Genomic DNA, 17,238 nt, shown 5'->3' on the forward strand with positions numbered 1-17,238 from the left:
ATGTGCCATTCTAGGGTGTATCCATTCCACTATTCATAGTCTGAGAATATTTGTGCTGTGACTTAAGTATATAAATTATTTTGATATACAGTTATTGATAGTGAAAAAGCCTTACAACGATAGGAAATGGTAATTCCACAAGAGTTTACCTGCCTTGTAACAAAACACCCAAGAAGGTCAGTTGCATTAGAGTTTCTTACTTGCTGCTTCCAATTAACAGTCTATTTAGCTTGCTTTTCTTCAACGGCTTACATGTTGGATAACATAAAATCAAAGACCGCTTCCTATCTCTCTACCTCAAGCCAAAATGCTAATTCTTCCTGTGTTTTTAGATGGTGTTTTGATAGCATGTACCACAACACAGGCGACTGCAGGGCTAGGCTGCCAGTGTACGTTCTTCTTCCAGCTGCACAGCTGCCTCAGGCAAGCTAACTATAGCTTTGTTTTTGTGAGTGGTATGTCAAAGCCATCTATTTATAAACCAATTAGAAAATGCCTTGGAACTGTAATTTTTCTTTCAGGCTTCACTTTTCAGGCTCTCCAGAAGCTCACTATTCCATATTCATGGATTTAGTTATAAAATTTAACTTGTCTGAAGAATAAAAAACAATATATGAAACAAAAGAAAAAGAATCTTGTTAAGTGATTAAAATTTTAGAATGTGGATATCAGTCATAAAATGTTTTAAAATATGTTTATACCTTTACCTGCAAGATGAAATGTGAAGGATGTGGGTATGCACTAACCAAATAAACAAAACTCATATATTTGTTTTTCTGTAGTTTTCAGTCAGTTATTAGTCTTGAAAACTTTTCTTAATGATAAACTAGTAGTATGCTTGCTTTGAAGGTTGGAAAAGTGAGACAAGATGCTTAATAGAAACATTATAAGCATGTTTAGTAGTTTTGTCCTTATTTAGTTACAAATCAAGATGCACACTAACAGAGGTTTGAATGGTCTGGATGCTCGTCCAAGTTTTTGCTAGATATTTATGAGGATCATGCCCTAGATAACTGAAACAAATATTAAAAATGGCATTTGACATAAATGGAGATCCTTGATAAGGTGGGGATAAGCAACCTTCCAGAATCCAGAAAAGAAACACAAACCCTCAAACTCTTACCAGTTTTCAGATCAATAAACTAAATTATAGGGGCTTGACTTTCTTATAGTTTTCTGGGGCTTGGGTGAAGTGGTGGAGTTTAGATTTTGAATATATGTACCAAAGTGCATTTACTTCCTGTGGAGTAATATTTTTATTCTCTAAGTAGCCATCCTTTTCTCAGTCTCTAAACATGAGAATAGACAGCATGAGGAATGAATAGCCTGTAGTTACCCATAGGTAGGTCATAGTAGTCTATGTGAATGATTTGGAAGTGTTTTCTTTATTAAATAATAGTCCTCTCTTGCAGATTAATCTCCTATAACTAAGCACTTTCTCTAAATATAAACGGCTCTGTGCCACTTTTAGAACACTTTGTTAAATTATTAACCAGTTTTTATCATCAGTAGGGGAGTTTTTATAGAAATGAGAACAGGATCTTACTCACTGGTTATTTTTAAAATGTGGCAATGTGAAGGCTTGTTCTTGTGACAAGGCTCATGAAGCATAACAGAGATGTTGTGTGAAATTTAAAGGAATTACAAAAATTAGAGATAGAAAAGATTCTAGGCATAAAGCTCCATCCAGGTTTGGTCCTTAAAGTGTACTTTATGTTCTACTTCTGAAATCAGTGGATGCTGAGTCTGCTCAGCAGTTCTTGATGAGTTTTTGTCATATATCAGTGTTCAGCTACTAGCCTATGAATATTGAAACAAGGGGAAGCTGGTACTTAAGGCTTCATTTACTGGTAAGCATCTTCTGGCTTGACATAAGACATAGGTTGGCAGTAGGCTATATGTCATCTTCTCTCTCTTCTCCTATTTCTTCTGTTATTTGCACTAGGGGCTGCAGGTAGAGAAGCACTGAGGTCCTTTTTTTGCTTGAAGGCCTGACAGGAGGAAGATCCACCTGTAAGGGTATAGCTGGTGAATTACTGTGGATTAAATATTTGGAAGTCCTTACTCCCCAGCTTTCCATGGTTTGCCTGGAGGATACCAATGGACCTGGTACCCAGCAATTCCAAATCCTGGGCAAGTGGAATGGGTTGGGCATGCAGCAGCTCAGTTTCTGGAGAGGAGAGACAGACTCTTCCAGAGCTGGAGTTCTGTCCTTGGTAGGAAACTGAAAACAAGTCTGTTTTGCTCCAAACTGCAATGAAACATATCACAAAGATATATCAAAATCCACTAGAAAATTGAATTACCTTTCTGCAGAGTACAACTTATCTGTTGTAACTGAAAATACTTTGGTGTGAAGGATGGTGTAACAAATGAGAGCTCAGAGAACATGGGTGTCTCTTCCTCCTATGCCTTATGGCATTACTTTGTCCAAGTAAATCAAAGTCTCCATTTTAAATCTCACATCTGTTCCGATTTTCCTCTTCATCCTGTTAATCACATATTTGCTGAGCAAGTATGGATATTATGAAGGTGATTTGTGAAGTCTCTGAGAACTTGCATTTCATGGACATTTTTACCTACTAGTGTCAGTGTGCCCAAAGTTAAAATTTAGAATTTAGCAGTATCACTTTGTGTCTTGCTGTGCTATGGTGCATTGCCACATCTCCGTTTTGCATTACTCAAAGCCAGATTTCATTTTCAATGGAAAATTTACTATATTTCAATATTCTACATGGATATATGCTTTGTGCAGTTTATATAGCAAAATGCTCTTCTGACATTGGCAAGGCATGTTCAGCAGATGGCTGGGGAGAGTCTAATCCTGGCACAGGGTATGCTAATTACTATGTGCCTTGAGCAAAGAGCCTTCTAGATATTCAGCTGCCTTTCGTACTGGGGCAGAGATGTCTGCTGAGGAAGGTGATGGAAAGATCCCCATGTAAATTCCTTGAGGACATCTTTACTGTAAAAGTAAAAAAAAATGTAAGAAATCTTTACTACCTCCAGATGTCAGTTGGAAAAGTAACAGGGCTTGAGTCAGCCTAATTCAGATCCCACCAGGGATTTGTGCTTGGTGGAGATCAGGTTTGGCAGGATAAGTGGAAAGAGATTACAGCTGCTTCCATCAAAACAGTTTTCAGGGGAGGCTGCAGAAGACCTCTCTTTGTCTCCTTCTGACACATCCATCTGAGAACTGTGAAAGACGTGGTATGAGAGTCACTGGATAAGCATTTGGCACTTCTTGTCTCTTTACTTGCAGTTCCATTGAAGTGACAATGTAATATTGCAGCAGAGGAGCCAGAAAAAGGCCAGGAAAAATGCCGCTTGCCTGACATAGGGAAAATTCGCTATGAACTTCAGACACTCCATCATGAAAGCAATCCAGATTGCTCCCACACTTCCAGAGCTGCTTAAAGAGGCACCCCTAATGCTGACCCCAAGTCCTTGTTTGCAGATGCCTCAGTTCCAACAGCAACATGATAGGAAGCCGAGGGATGGGAAAGATTGAAGGATGTGGTGCTTCCCCTGGCACTTGCAGAGACCTGGCTGCCCTTACCCAATTGCTCTGCCCCTGCATCCCCCTTCCCAGCAAATGTGAAGCTCCCCAGTGAGTGTGAAGGGTGACCTGGCTGCAGCAGCAGGTGGGGGCTGCTGGTGCCTGATCTGCCTAGCAGCAGGGAGCCAGGGAATTTGGAGAGATGCTGACCAGTGTCTCCACCTGGCAGTGAGGTTTCCTCCAAGGAAAAGCCTGCAGATGGCAGTGGGGATAGAGAAGTAGCTCAGTGGCCAAAGGGAAGGTGATTATTTACTCAATATCTGTCCCTTTTAGAAGTTAAAGTTGCTACCACCTGCTATTTGCCATCTTGGTACTCTAATATTATACCAATTGCTAAAGCCTCTGTGCTGACTCATTTCACTTGCCACTAACAGGTCTTATTTCACCTCATGGTGATACTGGTGGAGAAACTCCCGGGGTCCATCACTCCTTGTCTGTGTCACTGCTGCTGGGGGTCCTGCAATGTCCAGTGCCAGAACTGAGGTGGGAGCAGCCGAGAGGCGGAAGGGGCAGTCTGAGCCACAGCAGCAAGCTGGGAAATATGCTATCTGCACACGCAGACCGTGTTCCCCTGCTGTGTGAGCATGTTATTTCCTCAGTGACCTAGTTTTATGAGTGAAATCATCCCTATTCATAACTACAGCAACAGAGAATTTTGTTAATGTTTGCCACTATAAAGAAAAGGTTACTATGTCTTAATTTTACTAGGTTGCTTTAAAACCTATAAGATCTTTATGGAAGTTTGGAGATAGCTTGTGATCAACTGTCAGTCCTATGTGCATGCTGCTTCTAGAAATGAGTCTGTAAGGATGACTCAGGCTTGGCAGCCCAACAAAAGATGTTACTTCTGTGAAACAGTTACATCTGAAATGTAAGACTGTTTCTTCATTGCTGTCTCGGAGGAGTAGGGGGGGATTGCTAGGATGATCATGAATATTTCAAATTTAAGCTCTGCAGTTCACTGCATGACAGCTCATATAAGCCAAATAACATTTTATACCCGGGCTGGATAAGCACAGTAGTGCTTCCAGTACAGATTCTTGTTTTGGCTCTGCAAATTGTTGCCTTTACACATATGTCTGGGATCAAAAAAGGGTTCCAGAAACCTGCATTTAAATATCACTTTAAGCCTATTTGTGTGCTTATCTAAGCCTAGGCTGAGGGCTGTTACCATATGCCCACATCTGCAAAGGCTGTTCTTGAACTAGAAATTACTAAATATACTTGGAAACCAGGGAGAGGTTTCAAGCGTGGTACCTCCTAGATGATAACTAGTGCTATTTTACACTGGTCTGGATACTGCACTGAAGTGTAGAGTGGGAAAGTCAAGTCTGAAATGATTAGGGTCAAGAAAATAGGGTCATTCTTTAGCTATCATAAAACAGGCTGATATTTTGAACTGTACAGTTGAGCGGCCACCCTTTCTGAAGCAGAAATAGAATTGCATGGGTTTCTTGTGGCTATTACTTGGCAAAATAATGCAAAAGAGATGATATAACTGATTAAACTGCCTTCATTCTAAGCATTTTTTTTATTACTCTAATGTTCCTTGTCCCATTCTGCCATTGTCATTTCTCCCACAAAGATTGTAGGTGGTATAATGTTGTGAAAGACTTGTGTTGCTTAAACAGTTACTGAATCAATGGATGGTTGTGGTTGTTGAGAACCAGTTTTCTACAAGAAAAGTCAATTTATCTAGAGGCAGAGTGAGGAAAATGAGACATTTTGTGCTCAGCAGGATCTCTTTGGTAAATGGAAGTTTCATTGGTTATGCCACTGTATTAGCAACATAAATTTGGGGATGGGGCTAAATAATATAAAAAAATAAAGGCAGGAAAACACTGTCCACTGAGAAGGGCCTTGAATTGCCTTTGGCTTGCAGAGGTCAGATTGTCCTTCGGACTGTGCAGTTAATCTGCTTTGTACCATTGGGCATGTTGCCCTGCTGTTTAATCCTTTGATTCACCAACTTCTACCAGTTGAAGCATATTTGTTTATTTAGGAAATTATTTTGCATTCCAAGCTCCACATGCTGTATCAGCACATGAGAATAGTAATAATAATAATAATAAATATAATAATATAAATTATATATATAATATAAATAATTAATTCTGTGACTAAATTCTTTATTTTACAGCTCCATGATCCAAGCTTTGTGTATGCATTTGTTATGGTAAGAGATGAGATTTCTTTTGATTTTGAGTCTTTGATTATCACCAAACTGGTTCCTTTCAGCTATAAGCAGAAAGGAGTAGCTAATTTTCTGTCATTGCTTACAAGAAGCAGATACTTTCTGCTGCAAGTTAATGCATTCCTACGATTTTCTTAGTATTTATGTGAAATTTAACTGTGACAGTGTAGTTGGTGCAACTCAACCTTAATTGGATGTGAGAGCTGCTTTTGGTAATGTATCACTTCACACAGTAGCTGGTGTGTGTATGCATACAGACAACTTTGCCATGCACTTCCGCTCATCTGCAGCAAGAAATTGTTTTGACATCACTGTGCATTGAAGCCTTTGGTTTCTCAAAGCAGCAGTCTTGAGAAAGGAATTGATGTCCTTTATTTATGAGACTTCTGGTGCTCACATGTAAAAACTAGGATAAAGAGGATGAGAAACGGAAGGATGGTTAAAGTTAGAGCATTTCTTAGCCAAAAGATATGGATGGAATCTGAGAGAAAAAAAAATTAGTTAATTCCCTGTAAGAAGCAGTTTTGTAAGTAATGATGGAAAAAAGTTATTTCTGAAGTGTGGGGTTTGAATAAACCCCCCTTGGCGGGGGATCGTATAGAAAAAGTACTGCCTTTTCAATCACGTATGCTACAAAGGTACTCCACACAGGATAAAATAATGCTGCTTTAATTTCCAAGAACGCCTTAAAAAAATTGCTGCATTTCCATAGTAACAACAAATAATAATGTGTGTTTAAGCTTATAGTTAACTAGTGGGATAAGCAACCCCAGAAAATCATGGGGAGCATATGCATACAGAGAAATAATAAGATCTTTGAAGGGTGACTAAGTGTAAGCTCATGTGGGTGAGTGGAAGAATGGAAGCAGCGGGGTAAAGCGCTTAATTTCACAACTCTCGAGTGAAATTTGGGTCTTATTTACCTTTGTACAAAGCTGACAAAGCAGAAGTCGTAATGCCCTGAAGTATCTGCTGCATTATGGCACTGCTGTTTGAGTTTAGTAAGGTAGTAAAATATTGGCTGTGATTCTTTCTGGGCTTTGGAAGGTGAAGAATTCACTGTAGCTTCCTTGGATGGCAAGAATGTGTTCGAGGAATTAACAGCAAAAATTATGCAAAGCATTCCCTGGGATCTGTGCATAATTTTGACGCAATCTTACAAACCAGATATGTTGTCATTACCAGATGCTGTCTTTGGCAGATGGGTCATGAGAATTGCCGTATCTGTGGCTGTCCTCTTTACAATGTGGGAATCCATAGGAATAGACTGATTGGTGGAGAGAAGCTGAAAGTAGTATTTCTTTGGTTGTATATCAGACTTGTATGGAGATTAGTGTGGAAGGTCTTTGGTGCAGGGAATGATAGCATACCAGTCTGTGATCCACATCCAACACTGAAAGTCATTTGTATGACAAAAATATGTTTTAGTGTCAGGAACACCCCAGGACTTTAGTGCAACACTTTGATGACACTTTGCACTGTTTTTTCTTAAAAATTCAGACCATCTCTCTAGAGAAATTATGGTTAAATGTTTTAGGGTCTTTGGAGGCATCAGTGTCAAATCCTAAGATACATCCTCAAATAGGAATCTTTCAGGATGGTGTTTTGTGTCTGATTCATCCGTGTGCCTAATTAGGGAAGAAGCAGGGAAACTGTTCCAAATTTGTCTATGGACATCTTAATTGGATATAGCAGTTTCTTTATTTTTTTTTCCCCTATTTTGTAGAGCTGCATTTTATGAAAACGCCAGGATTTTCCCTATCTGACTAACATTGCTGCTTCTCAGCATTTTTACCTACCTTTGACAGCATAGGAGGACAGCAGTGATGGCAGCAGCATCAGCACAGGTGTCACTGCTGAATGCAAGGCTGTAGAAGGCAAAGCTGTGTAACTGTTATGTAAGCAGCAGCCTCAGCACTGCAAGCTTTTGGAGGAAGAATTTATTTATTTTTAGTTTTTTGGTCAACATAAGAAAAGCAAGAACAGCACCTTCAAACACTGCGTGTCCATGCCCAGCCAACCAGCTTCCAGCTAGTAGCAGCTGTAGCTAGTAAGTTCCTTTTCCCAGTAAGATATAGTAGCTCAAGCATGCATTACTCTGGCGTGGCCACGTTCCTTCTGCTTCTCATGCTAATGCAGTCCTTGCTATTTGGGGCATCTCTGTGCTGAAGATAACATCCTAAATTTCCAACTACACTCATGAAATTTTCACCTATCACTTGGGCTTAGATGCTGTAACCATTGAGAATCTGGTCATTTCTACCAGCAGGGGGAATGAGCTATTAATGCCAGCACTGACAAAAAACCAAATGGGTTTCTGTTAGGCATGAATAAATTTGGGCTGGAAAGTAGGAGGATTTACTTTGTGATTGTAATAATCTGCTTCTGGAACAGCCTTCCAGTGGTTGTTGGAGGGCAAAAACCCTAACTACTTTTTAATGCAATGTATAAGAGGAGCTGAGGAATGGAACAGCCCGTAGTAGCTGGGGCCTGGACTTGATGACTCCAGAGATCCCCTGCAGACCTTTTCTCCCCTGGACATATGCTAGTGGGTCAAGGAAAGAATGATAATGCCTTCCCTCTCCTTTGCAAAGTTGCACTGGGATAGGTGCAATATGGCTTTTTTAGAACCTGCCACTTGGAAGTGTTTGATCAGCTGTGGCAAATTCTAGGGATGTGAACTCCATGTATTTCATTTGAAGGAAATATAAACCAAAGTACCTATTCAAGTTAGGTTTCCTCTGCCATCCCGTCTTACTTTCTTGACACTGTTTTTACAATTTAACTCACAAGAGTGAAACAAGCTAGCAAGGAGCAGTCTGATGCCATAACCACAGTTAGAAGTGCTTGCTTATTAGAAGACCAGCATTACTCTTTTTTCTGCTGGTGGCATATGTTTTACTTGCTAAGTATATCCTTATCAGAACAGCGAACAAATGTGTTCTCAGTAGGCTCATTGACCAGTATGTTTCTGCTGCTGCTTTGTCTCTTATTAATAAATTGGACAATGTGGTGAATAATTGGACAATTTTGTATCAGAATATTTCCATTGATGGCAAAAACACCTCACTGCAGTATCTTGTCTACAATGACTTACACTCAGTTGTTCAAACACTGCTCAGGGATCCTACTAGACAACCTGTAAAATCTTTTGGCTGTGAATGCTTAATTAATTACACAAGGCTACACAGTGAGTTAATTCTGAAATTAGTCTGGTGTGGTATTCAAAATAAATTTCTCCTGCAGTCAGAAATAGATTACTGAGGCCAAGTTTCACCTGGATACAAATGGAACTGCAATTAATAGAACCTGTGACTCATTTACTATTAGCAGCTGTGTTCCCTTCCCTTCTTTGCTGAATGTTAGTAAGGTATATTCTTTTGATCATCTTGTTTTCTTCACCTGACCTTACATGAACATTTCATAATGTTGATGAGAGGGAGCTGGCAAGTATATCCTAATTACTGTGTATATTCTAACCTAGAGTGCTGGAACATACGGTACTCTGAAAAGAATTCGTTTGTGTAGAATCACTGGTTAGAGGAGTAGTTAATGATGATGTGCACACATCTTGGTAAATGAGTGACAGTTCTGATGGAAAAATGGCATTTTTACTGTATTCTATTTTATAGTATTGCTGTGTTTAAAATCGTGTTGTGCCCAATACTGTACATTGTTCCACTCTTCTATGTGGAGGGGAAAGCTGGTTTTAAGGCTCTGTTGAGCTATGAACAAAATAACAGGAGAAAGCGCTTCCTCTGAAGAGTATGACATTGAAATAAAGAAGATGGAAAAGCGAAGAGCAATAGAAACCCTGTTCTGTTAGATCTGTGGTTTGAAAAACAATGCTTGCTTTGTAAGAATCTAGAACCAGTGCTCTGTTTCCTGAATATGTCTGATGTGTATGTCACATTATTGCAAGATTTATGCTCCACCTCCCTCACCCCCTGGTTGCTAAAAAGTATTTAAAGAAGCTAAAAGAAGCAGAATAAATGAAAAGTACTTATTTTTCTGACTAAATGCTGGGTCGCTGCTGTGCTGTTAGGTGGTGGGATGTGTAGCAAGAGATGGTCACATAAAAACATAAATTGTAACAGCCCTTCATATAGAAACATTCTCTTATATAAATATTCTCTTTCATACTAATGACTGAGGAGCTCTTTGAGAATAGCTGAACATGGAGAACGAGTGAGTATTCAAACATATATGATTAAAAAAAGTTATACTAATGCAGTGTGTTGTTCATTGCAATTACCAGGTTTCTTCTAAGTATAAAATTATCCATACTTACAATGCCTATGACATAAAGTAAGGAAATATGAGTGGCATGAAGTTTCAGTACAGCTTTGTCTTAGCTGTTAACCCCTGCTGAGAAACAGAGAATGGCTACCACCTTCTTTTGCATGCAAATTACAGATTGTGTGGATTAGTTATGTGCCAGCTAATGAGGTGCTGTTGTTACTCAATGTACCCTGCATAATTACTGCTTTTTAGACCCGCAGTGTGCTTGGTAGCCCTCCCAGAGCTGTTCTATTTCTTTTGTTATTTACAGCATTGTCTGTGTTGTTTGCTATTGCAAATCAAATGGAAATTTCTCTAATGGGCCTGTCATTTTGTCCTGTGTCTGTAGAGCACAGAGCACAGCGGGACCTTGGCCTACGGCTGAGCCTGCTAGTGCTACAGCAATATGAATAAATCATAATCGTACTTGCCTACTGCACTCTTTAAGAGCAGAGTTCAGCAATGGCTGCTCCTAGTCTGCTATTTGTGCTGCCTGTTTCCTATGGCATTATATCTTTCATCAGTCAGGGCCACTCTTGAGCTGCCCAGTTGGTATCATCTGTTATTACCAAAGTAACTATGCTAGTCTTCCTATGCTTAACCTCCTGTTAAACTGCATGTTTGATATTGCGGTTTCCTCTTCTGTAATGATCATCGCTATTGTAAACTCGATAGCCAGTGCTCTTATGGCATCCTTGCAAAGACCTTCTGATAAATTAGTCACAGAATCATAGAATAGTTATGGTTGGAAAGGACCTTAAGATCACCCAGTTCCAACTCCCCTGCCATGGGCAGGGACACCTCACACTAAGCCATGTCACCCAAGGCTCTGTCCAACCTGGCCTTGAACACTGCCAGGGATGGAGCATTCACAGCTTCCCTGGGCAACCCATTCCAGTGCCTCACCACCCTAACGGTCAGAATTTCTTCCTTAAATCCAATCTAAACTTACCCTATGTTTACATCTCCTGAACTTGTCTCCTTCCTATTCCATCTGCAACAGAAATATTCTTCTTTCTATTAAAGCAGTAAACTGTTTGTCTCTGTGAGGAATATCCAGGAAGATCCCACCTGCTCGTTTGTTACAGGATCTAATGGAATTCTTAAAGTAAGTGTTAGATAAGTCATTACTGTTGGAATCCATATTTTTTCTTTATTTCCTGGTAAGACACAGTCTTATTGTGCTCACTTGGCGAGTTCAATTTTATGCCTTCGTAAGCAGCAAGTTGTTTAAAAATGTATCCAACATAGAGACTTTTCCAAGCCAAGTGATATGCTAACCTTTTTCTCTTTTCAGGTGGTATCAGAAAAGGCATCCTATCATTTTGGAAGGTTGTGTCTTTGCCACTGGGTTAACAGAGCCTGGACTAATGTTTCTCAGCTGGCTGTTAATGTGAACAGCCAAGACTACGATCAGCAGTTTTGCATCTGAAGCCTCTTTGATTTGAATTGTAACATTACAAAGTTTCATCCCATATGCTCACTTCATCCTGTCAAGGGAGGGATGAATTTAAAAGCTCTAGGCAATCATCTGAAGATGTGGTGTAAAATCTATTTATCACCCAGATTGAAAGTAGTATATACCTTGCACAGTGTGCATGCGCTTCCTAGCCAGTCTTGAAGCACCGGCTATCAGCCGTTTCCTATGTGCCTCCGACTTAGACATTTCAATTTCATTTGGTACAGATGCTGCTACAATAATGCACACTTCTGGTATTTTGTTTTCAGACATCTGCAGTGCAGTCTATCTGGGATTATTTAATGGTGCTTCTCAAAGATGAAAGCAGTTTTTAAAAACCACAACAAAACCAGCTGTCATTCCTGGTGGGGTATTTCATCTTGAGCTGATTACGCTCTGTGAACTGCACATGGCATCTGAAGGTTTGTAGGTTTATGAAACACAGCTGAGTGACATACCCATAAGAGACTGGGAAACCAGGCATGTCTGCTTCAGATGGTTACTCAGGTGATTATTTCTGTTGCAGACTTGTACATGAGCTAAAAGAACTTTAGAAAATCTTTTCCCTAGACAACCTTTGTAGAAAGGGGCAATCATTATTTTCTTCCCTCAAAATCTGGACATAAAAAATAAGAATCACAGAATCATAGAATAGTTTGGGTTAGAAGGGACCTTCAAATATCATCTAGCCAAATCCCCTTGCAATGGCCAGGGTCATCTTCATCTAGATCAAGTGGCACAGAATGACTGATAGTTTCAGAGAGCAGGTGTTTCTAGTATTCATTATTGCTAGACTTCTTGGGGCTTTTTGTTGTGTGGTGAAAGTTAGTTTCTGGATTATTTTTGTTGTTGTTGTTTAAATTGTGTGGTCATTTGACTCTTTTGTTCTTTGCTCCTTTTTGTTATTTGTTTTAGATACAGATGCACAGACATAACTGGTCCTTTGATCTGTTTATATATTTATGGGGAGGAAAGAGCTGCTGTTGGTTTAAATATTGTAGTGGTACTTGATGATGAGGAAGAGCTGGGCTTAGCTGGGCTGCATGGAAAGTGTCTGGGAATGTGAGCATCAAGGAAGACCATTTTATATAGAAAACTCTTACAGCTTTCTCCCTAGACCCAAGCGACAGAGAAATCCTAAGGCATGTTTTCTGTTCTTTTTCACACCTGGTCATCCCATGGGTCTTTGTCTTCTATGTGTATGTTTGCTGCTACATGCTCGGATTTTGAGCTTCCACAAGTAGCACCTATTTGACCAGAATGAGAATTCAGCATTATTTTTTTCTTTTAAAGTTTTTCTACTGCTATGAAGTAGTCTGCATGGTAACAATTTGTAAACTGTTTATACTTTCTAAATGAACAATGATAATGAATTCAGGCTAGAATCTAAAGAAAATTATGTGGAGCAGAGAAAATTCCTGTCTTTCTGGAAATCCATGTGGTACACAGACTCAGATTAGAATGAATAAGCTAACAAATAAAAAGCAATATCCAGGCAAAAAGGAGATACATCTTTTTTTCCTCAGCAGTAAGACCCACACCAAAATATAACATATCTATTCTTGGGTATTAGAAGTCTGCTGCACAAAATGTTCACCAAGAACTCAATATCTAAACTTGTCTCTGAACTCAGCTTCCAGCTTTTCTGACTCCTGAAGCCATGGAATGAATACAAACCAGCAGATTAATCTTCTTGTATCTCTGTGAAGCTATTTTTATCTTTGCAAATATTCTTCATATTGGTGGTTCACCCCAGGCAGTCTGAAGTATGAGAGATACTACTCACTGTACAGAAATGTGCTAATACTTCATTCTCTTTGTGGTCCAGAACACAGCATGCATGTAAACCAGGTCACCATCGTGCACCTCTGTGTAGTGCTGCTCTCTGTTTATTGCACAAATGTCCGTTTTCTTTGTCAGTATACGTTCACTGTTTTGCTAGTCTTTGGTTCTCACTCCCATACCCACTTCAGTGCATGTTGGCTGCAGTCTGTAGGGATGAGCAGGTTGCAGGGCCTGAAGAAGAGAACACGAGGGGTGAGATGCAAGGAACAAGTGTGTTGGCTGGAGGTGCTGGGAGTGAGCAGAAGCACCCTGGAGCTCCATACCGTGATTGGAGTAGCAGGAGGGTTCATGGAGGAGATGAAGGCTGCGACTTGTGAACTTGAAGTTGTATTCCCTTTGTCTTTCCTGTGTGCCCAGGGAGTGGGAGCTTCCTGGCTCCAGCTCAGGTCAACAAACTGGCCTATGTCTGCTGCTTCACGCCTCCAAAGTCTCTCCCAAGCCTTGCCCAAGGCCCCCCGTGTGAAGTTCTTAAAATGAATTGAGAATTCCCAAACTCGGCTCCTTGCAGCTGTGCACACTGCAATGATGGGTGTCTGTGTGTTGCCCAGCCTGTGACACACAGTGACAGTTCTCAGTATAACCCCTCGGTGTTGCTGCGGGACGTGTGTGGCAGGTGCGGCCGCTGGTTTTACCCTTAGCCCTCTGTAAAGCCAAGCGGGAGGATCGCCTTTCCTGACGATTTTACAGGAGGTTTTAATGGGACGCGGTACGCTCTGCACCGGGGCGCTGACGGCTCCAGTTGAAAGGGGGGATCGACGGGGTGTGTGTTAACGCCCCTCGGCGGCAGCACAATGGACAGCGCTCGCCTGGCCCCGCCCCAGAGCGCCCGCCGCGGGGACGAGCCCGGCGCGAGAGCGAGGCGCGGAGGGGTGGGTGCGTGCGCGCGGGCGCGCGGCGCTCCGCGCCCGCCCTCGCGCTGAGGTAACGGTCTGCCCGTAACGGCGGAGAGAGGAGGCAGACGGGCGGGAGCCGCCTCCTCTCTCTCCGCCCTTCCGACACCGCCCGGCCTCACGGGTGCAGCCCGGCTGCGGGGTGAGGGAACCGCGCTGCTCCTCGGCCGGCCCCCCCCTCCTCACCCTCGGGGCGTTATGAACCATGAAGCCGCCCGGCAGCATCTCCCTGCGGCAGCCGCGCTGCGGCCGCCGCCTCCCCGCCGCCGCCGCCTGCCGCCCCACGCTCCTGCCGCTCCTCGGCCGCCTCGTCTCGCTGCTCCTGCTCCTCCATGGCTCGTCCTGCCCGCGGGCCCGCGCGGCTGCCACGGCCGCCGGTGGGTATGACGGGGGTGTGTGTGTGTGTGCGTGCGTTAGGCGGCTGCTGCTCCTCGGCCCCCGGCCTCCCTGCCTCCGTCCCGGGAGATAAACCCCGATAGCATCCGTTTCCCCTGAACGGTTTTTCCTCCGTCCCTTCCATATCCGTGTACGTGTCTGTTTCGTCTTGCTTGATACGAAAACGAGAGGAATGTGAGGTTTTTCCCCTCTGATCTTCTAAAGCGAATGCTGTAGTGTTTTAGGTAGAGAATGCTGTGCGTAGAAATAACGCTGGTAAGGTATGCGACAAAAAAAGGCTTAGGTGTTTGTTTGTATGTGTTAGGAGGTATGTGTACGAGGATCTGAATGGGAAGCCAATTTGGGGTTGCATTTTTGTGTGGTTTTCGTTTGTTTGCTTTTTATTATGTATAGAATACATGTGTAATGCTGAATATAGTCGGTTTGTGCCTCATGTTATTACTGTTCTTGTTGCTTTGCTTGTTGATTGACTGTATCCTGAAATTTTAATGAGAAAGGATGCAGGGTTTCATCTGAAAAGCTGCCACTGAAGAAAAGGGCTTTTGCAAAAGTTAAAAGGGAGAGGTGGAAAACTTGCTATTATGTAAAGGGACTTGATTACCATTCAGTGTGCATGGACTCTGAATTCAGCTTGTCATAGGATCATGGGGAATTAGTTTTTTGTAGGTGTACATCTGTTTTTTGTGTGTGTGTGTGAGAAAGAAGAGAACTTGGCTATCAAAGAAGGTAACTACATGTCCATTAACTGTTGAGGTTTTTTTCTTTTTTGGAGGTTGCGAGGCATTAAAATATTTATAACCTAGGAATGCGTATGAAAATATATATGTGCATTTAAATAAATAATGTTATTTTAAAAACCATTTTACATGTGAAGAAATTAATAAGATCTAGTTCAATGACTAAGCTTTTTGTTTGCTTGAGTGACTAATAAAATATTAGAATACTGCAAGCTAAATATGTAGCTGCTTTTTTTTTTTTTTTTAATAAACATATTTTGCCATCTAATTTATGGCTGGCATATCTTTCTTCCTCAGACCTGCATTGGAATGAAACAGCAGGCGGTACGGGGGGAGTACTGGCAGATGAAGAGAATACATTTCAACAGAATAAAAGCAGCAACAGTAAAAATAACAGCTACAGCAATGCAATCCAGAAAGAAATCACACTGCCCTCAAGACTAATCTATTACATCAACAGAGACTCTGAAACCCCTTACCATGTCCTGGATACTAGGGCAAGGCACCAGCAGAAACATGACAAGGTAGGGTAAAAACAGGCTTATCTGCAGAATTTTCAAACTGTTAGTATCTGATGTGGAGCTGAGTTTGAATGTTTTATTCTATAGGTCTTTGAGACTTCATGGTGGGCCTTACCACCATTTGCAGAAAATCAAGGAGGACATGTAATTAAACAAGACTCTAATTTCCCTTGTGTTAATTTAAATATAATTATTTTGAATTTCAGCATGGTTCAAAAGCTCAACTGTAGGTAAAACGAATGGGAGTTATGCAAAGTTGACTTATCTGATCAGTATAGTTCCAGTGTCTTGATTTATGGTATACCATCATCAACAACATGCTTCTTCCAAAATAGCTCTAGACTGCAGAAATGTCTGCATAGGGAGTTTCTTTAGAATCCTGAACTTGCAGCAAGAATGTGTCTGTCATGCAGTACTGGTTTCCGCCAGTCTATGACCAGTGAAGACCACTGTAAAGTATTATGAGATTTTGTCACATAATACCTGCCTTTTTCATTTTCAATGGCAAGATATAGTATTTCATATTGTATAGATGCAGATAGTAATTTTTTTTTTCTGAAATTGCATGAAGTTGAGCAAACGTTAATGTTGTGAAAAAACTTGTGAAGAAGTAAACCTACTCTAACCCCTATTCCTTAGGAGGCACCCTGTAAAATGAGTCTATCCCATTTTTATAATTTTTTATTTAAAAAACGAATTTTTTGCTGTGAGTTAAAAAGGTGAAGATAAATATAATTTGTATAGGAAGAGATTGTCACAATAGAGAAGAAAGGCAGTAAAGCAGATCAGTGTGTATGCTATTACTGAAGGGCTTGGCTATAATAGAGTTTCTACCTATTAAATTGCATTTCTTTTGAAATTTTAGAAAGGGAATTTATTGTGCACTGTGTGTGCTTTTGTTGATATTGATTATGTGCCATTACAGGTATGGAATTAATATGGAAGTATTACCTTTGTTGTAATATACTTTGAAAGTATAACCCTTTGTCGTGGTTTAAACCCTTGAAAAAAAAGATGAGTTGTATAGTTTTGATATTTTAATGGTAAGAAAGGTTGCTTCCTAGCTTATTGAACTTGGATAATAATTTGTGTCTTTGGAGGCATCCAAATACACTGATATGTTACGGGTGGCACAGAAAAACCGTTCAGATGTTAGGAATTGGAGCTACTTAACAACATATTACATTCAGGACTAATATTCTTTTAAAGTGAGACCTCTTTTTTTAAATCAACTTGAACAACAGGGGCTTTCTGTTCCCCAATTTGGAGAGAGGTGTGGGAAGAAAGATTTTGCAGGTGCTTGCAAACCTGCCTTTAGGAATAGTGCTTCCTTCTTGTTTCTACATGAGTTTTTTT

The 17,238-nt window shown here is 40.9% G+C and overlaps 1 protein-coding gene across 1 annotated transcript in view; it reads left to right on the plus strand.

The window, feature by feature from the left end:
- Window positions 1-14,433: 14,433 nt before the first annotated feature.
- ADAM23 (ADAM metallopeptidase domain 23) overlaps window positions 14,434-17,238 on the plus strand; it is a gene marked incomplete at both ends in the record, with an annotated part of 69,912 nt that continues 67,107 nt past the window's right edge. Inside the window, 2 exons of the mRNA XM_080620878.1 lie at window positions 14,434-14,605; window positions 15,659-15,885. Of these exons, the coding sequence (XP_080477004.1) occupies window positions 14,434-14,605; window positions 15,659-15,885 (399 nt within the window). The remainder of the gene's footprint in view (window positions 14,606-15,658; window positions 15,886-17,238) is intronic.

The sequence above is a fragment of the Psittacula echo genome, assembly GCF_963264785.1.
Source record: "Psittacula echo genome assembly, chromosome: 6".
Classification (NCBI taxonomy): domain Eukaryota; kingdom Metazoa; phylum Chordata; class Aves; order Psittaciformes; family Psittacidae; genus Psittacula; species Psittacula echo.